This window comes from Parasteatoda tepidariorum, chromosome 3 (genome assembly GCF_982258835.1).
Source record: "Parasteatoda tepidariorum strain Cologne lab strain chromosome 3, Ptep-v5.0, whole genome shotgun sequence".
Classification (NCBI taxonomy): Eukaryota; Metazoa; Arthropoda; class Arachnida; order Araneae; family Theridiidae; genus Parasteatoda; species Parasteatoda tepidariorum.
Window position 1 is genome coordinate 67,173,647 of NC_141757.1, and position 8,348 is coordinate 67,181,994.

The window sequence follows — 8,348 nt, forward strand, 5'->3', positions numbered from 1 at the left end:
CATAAGTAAAATATATTGATAAAAAAAGAAAACAAAGAGCAGTTTCGATTGCATCAATTGTTTTTTTTGAAAATCTAATTTTGTCTAATTATTTTCCTGAAATATAGGGAACTCTAAACTAATAGCCAATCTTACATTACTAGATATAAAGTTCATTCGGCAATCAAGCTGGTTTTGAGGTTTTCATCCCGCCTTCTCCATTAGTGATTGGACAGATTTCAATATCGTTTTTGTTTATTTTTGCTACTTTAATCAATATTCGACTCCTGGTAAGTATACATTTTGTCAAGGATTCAAAAACAATATGTTAAGAGCGGTGATTACCGAATTTGTGCGTAGAAAGGAGCTTTATTTCTGTGCCGGAATTTATTAAAAATATTAAATTACATAGTTATATTTTTATAATCAATATTATCGTATCGACGTACTGAATGAAGCGATTAAAAACATAAACTTTCAAACGAAAAAAATGTTTTAAATATATAATATAGGCTAATTATAATCTAAATAATAATCTAAAACAATTTATTTGCAGCAAAAATCATAGGCGTTTTTCAAAGTTTATTATTTTTTGCACATGAGTGTTAAAATAGTTCAATATGTTATTATAGTCAAGAGTTTTATTCAAAATACATTGAAGAACTGAGATGTGAAAAATAAAGAATGTATAATTTTTAAAAAATTTTATTTTATGTAGCGATTGTGGTGTTAAAAATTTTATTTTCAATGTGTTAAAAATAAAGCAGACTAATATATTTTTTGCTTAAAAGTTGCATTATATTATATATATAGTTAGAAAAAAAAATTTCAGATTAAAAAAAAAAAACCCACCCACAGTACAAATATTTGAGGGAAATTCTTGTGAACTTCTGTGATAATAGGTAAGGTGGGAGGGGCATAAATAGTTTTGAGATGAAGGTAAAAGATAAATTCTATTTTCTGCACGTGACCTATTCAAGGGGACGCTTTAGGTCGCCCCTAGCCTTTTTCTACCCCCCAAGATAGTGATATCCGCTCCAGAGCAGCGACCTCATCATTGGCTGTAGAGAGATAGTCTAACCCAATAAAATGAAAGCGTTTTAGAAAGCATACAGAAGGTTGCCGTATTTGGCAAGTGAATTGCTCTTATTAGTGATAATTATTATCAAAGAGTTTACATCTATTACCATCTTGTGAAATCCATCTCTTTATATTCTATTTAAACTCAAAATTAAAAAAAACAGACTGTTACAATGTTATTAAATATGAATTGGGTGTTTAGGAGAGTGTTACAATTCCCCCCCCCCCCCCTTAGAACTGTGATTTTATTTTACTTATATAAAAATGCATTTCAAAATGATTCGTTATTAAAAATGATATTGTCTTGCTTTTATTAATAACTAAGTTGAAATTCTATCAAAAGCTAGATTTTTTTTTATTTAAAAAAATATTATATTGTTAATTTATTTTTATTACATTGTTGAATTACCAAGAATATTAAAATAATCGCAAAAAAAAAAATTATTAAAAAAATCAAATAAATAAAAATTGACTTCATGACATGAAGTATTTTTTTTTTAAAGATTACTTAATTATTTTAATAAATTACCAAGGTTCTTGAATATTCAATTCAAAAATTAAAATATAAAGAAGAAAAGAAACCAGCTTTGTTTCATGAATTATACTTTTTAGAGAATTTTCAGTTTATTTAAATCGTGTTAGAATATTCGAACATAACACACGAGTAAAAATAAACAATCTTGCTATTTAAATTGTTTCTTTATTTAATGCAAGCGGTTTTCACACGTTCTTGCGAAATGGAAAGTTGTGTGAACGCGAAAGAAACAAAATAAACTCACTCTTTCGAAACAAAAAGAAATTACTCGGATACGCACTAGTACCCAAGGAGAATTTTGGCGAGTTTTTCTTGGCGCGATTTTAGTACACATAACCTTTTCTTTCGAAAAAGGGGGAAAAATGGGAAATCGCAGTGGAGTCTGACCAGGATTTTGAACTTGAATCATTTGCTTACTTTTATTTGAAATAATTTCACCTGCGTGGTGATAAACATGGATAAGATTTTCGGATCTTTAAAGAGTTTATTAAAGCTCAATTCCACTGTTATTGACAACAATGTATTTCGTTTGCATTATAAGTTTACTGTTATAATATTGCTTGCATTTAGCATTCTCGTTACTTCAAAGCAATATATTGGAGATCCGATTGACTGCATATCGAGGGATGACATTCCAAACAAAGTACTGGATTCGTTCTGTTGGATTCATTCCACATTTAGTGTGGAAAGCGCATGGCATAAAAAAGTAGGTGAAGAAGTACCATATCCTGGCGTGGATAAATTTACTCCTAATGAAAAACGTGTGTACCACGCATACTACCAGTGGGTATGTTTCGTTCTTTTTCTTCAAGCCATCATGTTTTATATTCCTCGATATTTATGGAAGATGTGGGAAGGAGGAAAAATTCGTGCCATAATTTTAGGTCTCAATTCTCCTATTTTAAATGAAGAAAAGAAAGAAGACAATCGCAAAGTGCTTGTTGATTATCTGACCAATCACATGGGGCATCATAAATTATATGCTGCTGAGTATTTCTTCTGCGAAGTTTTGAATTTTATCAATGTTGTGGGACAAATGTATTTAATGGATGCTTTTCTTGGTGGTGAATTTTCTTCATATGGACACAAAGTATTCCAGTTCACTGAATGGGACTACTCTGTTCGTTACGACCCTATGATTCATGTCTTCCCGCGTCTCACTAAATGCACCTTCCATAGGTATGGTTCATCAGGTGATGTTCAGCGTCATGACGCTATGTGCATCCTTCCAATTAATATCATCAATGAAAAGATCTATGTCTTCTTGTGGTTTTGGTTTGTTCTTCTTGCTGTGTTCTCATCTTTGATTTTGGCATTCCATTTGGTGATATTCGTCTGGCCTCAGTCTCGTTTCCTGGTTCTGAGATCTCGTGCGCGTTTAGCACGACCTGATTATTTGGACATCGTCCTGCGTAAATGTTCTCTCAGCGACTGGTTTGTTTTGGATCTCCTCTGTAAAAATATCGACAGTTTGAACTATCGGGACTTAATTAACGATTTAGCGCGAAGATTGGAGAGAAAAGCTGTTGACAATACAATGCCATGAGTTTATGAATTGACACATTAGGCCTAACGCCGTTTTTTTTTTCTTTGTTTACTATCGTATATTTTAATCATCCACATTCAAGTAAGTAATGCAATTCAGTAATCGTTTTAAATCTAAGCCGATAGAATTTTTTTTTAATTTACGTATTTTTTATGTGTGAGTAGTACTTGTGATGTCCCTTAATTATTTTTTATATATCTGACAAATTTGTGAAAAACCAAACTATTTTTATACTGTTCTTTTTTTAAACGTTGTAAGCTATCATCGACTATTTTATTCTAATTTCATATAATAATAAAGTGATATAAAAATTTTAAATGCCATTTTAAATTTTATACATTGTGATTAAATAGGTCAAAATATTTTTTTTGATACATTTCAATTATATCTAATGTTTATCGAATTTCTTGGAATGTAAATATTGTTTTTATAATAAAATTTAATTTAATTTGAGTGTCCAACTAAATATTGCTCAAAATAATTTATACTCATTTAGGGACCAATATGTAATGCATTCCATATTAACCAACCAAGAAACCAATTTACTGCCAAATGTATTTTTTATATGTGTTGTGTATTTTGTTCTTTGTGTGGGAATGGACTTTTCCATTTTAATTGCTATATATATTTAATATTTTTATGCAAATTCCATTTGGAAGAATCCAAATTGGAAGGTCGGTTAGGTGCACATACTCTGAAATTTTGATATAAAACTTTTTACGATTCATAAATAGTGCTGTTAGCACTCATACTGTTGACATTTTATATTTCTTACATGAAAGCAATAGCTAATTATTTTTATACATCTTACTGTATACAATTTTATAGTGTTTTTGTGGTGACAATCTTGTATATAAATTTAACTAGATGAATTTAATGTATGCAGGATAATTTTTAAAAGCTAAAAAGCTTATTTGTGCACTTAAAATAAAATTAATTCAGCAAATATAATCATTAAAATGATAAGGATGTAGTACTGATCATAAATTTATAAATAGGTTTTGGAAATAAGTTTCAAGCGTATTTATCACGATATTAGATTTGTAGAATATAGACGCAAAATAATTAAATGTATAAGGTGCCTTTTGATGTTTTTATATTTGAAACATATTTATGCTGTTTTAAGCATACATTTTTATGAATTTGTCAATATTATCCATGTACTGTGGTTAGAACATAAGTAATTTACTGATGATTAGACTTAGAAATTTATTATCAAATATTTTTTTGTAAAATATTAATTTATTTTTGGGGAAGATTTCTCTAGGGGAGATTTCCGTATCCAGAATAATCGTCAAGTCTTGGAGACTTCCCCGCTAGAAACTTTAAAAAGAAAAGAAAAAAAAGCATCATAGAAAGGTATAACTCGTAGCCACCCTCGAGTAAACGTCTACACGTTTTTTAAAAAAAAATTTGGAAGTTTGAAATCTATTGCCATCTTAGTGGTTGTAGTTGGTGAGACAGAGTGAGAAACGGAAATATCCCTTTTCTGTATTAGTACCTGTGCCAAAATACACTAATTAACTGTGGCCTGTGACAGATAAAAATAAAAGGGGACCAATTTAAAGGGTTAACTTGTAAATAACCGCTCCAAGTAATACTTTTCGTAAATATGAAATTTTTGAAAGTTTCTTATAGAATAGTTATTGAAGCGAATAGATATCGACACAGAAATATTCCCCGTTTTGGACTAATATATGCAATAGGCACTGTATTAAAACTATCTGTTGATAAGACTTGGTAAAATATTTAAATTTAATTATTTAGTTTGGCTATATTCCAGCATTTACCTTAAATTCAAAATAGTGTATATTGCATTTGTTGACTTTTATGTATATATTATACATTGCACTTAGAAAAAGTTTAGTATTTTGCATCTCACTGATTTTTATCTGTTCCATAGAATATTCCATATAATTTGCTACAGGGTTGGCAAGATTTTGCCGCAGGTGGAAAAAACCATGGTAAATACCGGTAAAAACCGTCCTGGCAAAAACAAGTTTTTGCCAAGCAAATTGGCAAAAAGTGGCAAAAACCTATATTTTCCAAGATGAGAGGACAAAAACACATTTTTGATACAAAATTATTCCTAAAATTGAAATATATACTATAAATATAAATAATTACAATAAAATTAACAAAATTATTATAAAAAAATTAACAAAATTATAAATTATAATAAAATGATATATTATTTTATATAATTATATAAAATAATATATCATTTTAGTAGTTTAAAACATTATTGATTGGAAAATTTGTGATTATTCTTTTTTTTTCCAGTGAAATGAACTTATTTTAAATTAATATAACTATAATTTAAAGCATAAAATATCTATCAATATGTGTAGTTAATTATTGTACAAATAATAAATTTTTATAATAAATAATAATATTATACAAATAATAATATTTATTTATTTGTAAAAAAACATTTATTTTAGGATTCTAAAATGAAAAGAGATCACAAACTTTCAATCTTTTTAAAAATTATTAACATTATATTAATATGTTAAAAATAATTTTTTCATGTAATGTATCAAAATTATTATTCCTTATGATTGATTTAAATTTGTTTCAAGTATTTTGTAATAATATTTAATCAGTAATTTAGATAATTTGGTTTTTGCCGGTTTTTGCCGGTTTTTACCAGGTTTTTGCCACTGTCCTGGCAAAAACCCCTTTTTGACGGCAAAAACTCCAACCCTGATTTGCTATATTAAACTTAATTTTTGTTGTGGTTGTGGTTAATTTACGTCGCACTAGAGCTGCACAATGGGCTATTGGCGACGGTCTGGGAAACATCCCGGAGGATGATCCGAAGACATGCCATCACAATTCTGATCCTCTGCGGAGGGGATGGCACCCCTGCTTCGGTAGCCCGACGACCTGCGCGCGAAGTCGAGCACTTTACGGTAGCACAGTTTAACGAGGACCAATACCGCACACCCTCGGTCCCTACGCAGACTGATCCAAGTGGTCACCCACCTGCACACTGACCGTAGCCAGTGATGCTTGACTTCGGTGATCTGCTGAGAACCGTGTCTTAACGATCAGTCCACTGCGGAACCTTAATTTTTTAGTTAATAAATTTTTAATAATTAGTTTAAAAAAATCATAATCGTAAAGTAGTATTTCAAACACTTTGCAAATTTCATCTGAGGCCACTAAATATTGAATGTGAAGAGAAATTCAGTTTAAGAGTGTACATAAAATAACTTCAATAAAAAGATTGTTTTAACACTTAGGTTTAAATTTTTTTATGTATATTTTTGCATTTTTGACTCTTAAATACCTATTTCTTTTTAGTAAATTATGTTAATCTGTATATTATTGATTTTATATTAATTATGTTAGCAACTGAAGAATTGCTATTGAAATTACCATTTAATGTTATCATTAATTTCGTAAGCTCTTATAACTTCACTTAGTAAAAATTGGTCGTTTTTATTTATAAATGTAAATTATAAATAATATCTGGACAATATATTTCAGGCGTTGAAACCATTATTTCATTGCCATAGCTGTCAATGTTCTTTACCTCTGGTGCTCTGTAGGTGGCAAAGTTAGTGAGAATATTTTTCTCTATTAACCTTTTTTTTTTTTTTTTTTTTAGCATTTAAACATGTGGCCGATTCATAGATTTTCAAATAATATAGCTTATCACAAGTGCTGATAACAATTGCCAGGATGCCACTGCCTAGTTCTAGTACTTTGGCCTTTGCTTAAAATTATTTCTATAAATTTTATAATTATAGTTCGCTCCTTTCTGCATTTTTATTTTTTTTCCGCATACTACTGCCTGATTATTAAATTTTTATGCATTTACTGTTTGGATTTTTTGTATGCAAGTTTAAAATCTATTTGGCACCTTGGCAATTGTAGTTGATGCAACAGATCATGAAAGGCTTGCAGATTAAATGACAATTCTTTTATATGCAAGGACAGAGAAAATTTTAAGAGATTATATAAGGTTATTATTTAATATTATGTGAGGTAGCATATTCACAAGAAAACAAATATTTTAGCTCTCAAGAATAAAAATAAATATATATTGGCAGCTATGCATATAACAATATATTTCTTGCATTTATTATGTGCCAAGTGCCAGGCATTTACAAATTTATTTCTGACTATCAAAATTATGTAACTGAATGCATTTCTGTTCTGAATCATGTTTTTAATCTGTTTGTGCTTTAGTTATTTTTTTCTCCAAGCAGTTTAACAATTTTAACATCCAACATGTTGGATGTTAACATTGTTAAACTGGTAACTAGAATTTTAAATTTTATGGGGTACTTCAAAAACTATAAAATGTTGCACCAAGAAAAATAATTTGCCTTATGATTTATAAATGCTTCAATATTCAATGAAAATTTCATAACACAAGCAACATTTTTTGTATACTTAAAGCTAGAGTATAATATTTATCTTTCTGATAATTGCTATACTTTGCTGTTCTAAGTTTAAATGTGGCAGAATTAAAAATCAATTACAGTAAAAGATTGATTAAATTTTTAAAACGTCTCAATAATAATAAATAAAAAAAATGTGATTATGAACTGAAATATTAGCATTACTGTTAACTGATCTGTGTAGCACAAAATGGCAGGTTGTTTTTTTTTTTTTTTTTTCCTGGACATGATTCTAAGATATGGTAAGAATTTTCTTTTTAAACTCTGCTCTTTTAGTATAGTACTTAATATTGTAATTTATTAATTTAATTTGGCCAAGTATCGACTTTTTTACAATTTATTGTGCCTTAATGGCATAATTTCTATATTACGGAAAAATTGCAAGACTGTATTTAGCTAATCATGTGTAATTTATTGTGTATGTTGATAAGGATGAAGAGTTACTTAACAATATATCATAGAAATGCTTATTTTGATACCAGAAGTATTAGTTAAAAAATGTCTTTTTCAAAATAATGTGATTGTCATTATCATTCCTATTATTATCCAAAGATTTTTAATGACTTAATAATTTGAGTTCCTAACTCTGTTCTACAATTCTAGTTCTGTGGATACTGCTCAAAAGAAACTCTTTGAATAGAGATCTCATTTTTTAGACTTAATTTTATTTTAAAAAATTCTCATCTTATAATTTTGTGTATTGTGTTTTTGATATACTTCAAATTTGAAGACTATTTGTAATGTCATTGTTATTTGGATAATTAAACTTGAATAAAGTTTATTAGATTGTAAA

The 8,348-nt window shown here is 28.6% G+C and overlaps 1 protein-coding gene across 1 annotated transcript; it reads left to right on the plus strand.

Annotated features, from left to right (window-relative positions):
* The first annotated feature begins 892 nt into the window (after positions 1–892).
* Positions 893–8,348, plus strand: LOC107449304 (innexin inx2). The gene has a single exon (XM_016064802.5). It carries the CDS (start codon positions 2,049–2,051, stop codon positions 3,138–3,140), a length of 1,092 nt encoding a protein of 363 aa, XP_015920288.1. The 5' UTR covers positions 893–2,048; the 3' UTR covers positions 3,141–8,348.

Coding starts and splice junctions, on each gene's coding strand:
- LOC107449304 (XM_016064802.5), top strand. CDS start 2,049: ATGGATAAGATTTTCGGATCTTTAAAGAGTTTATTAAAGCTCAATTCC.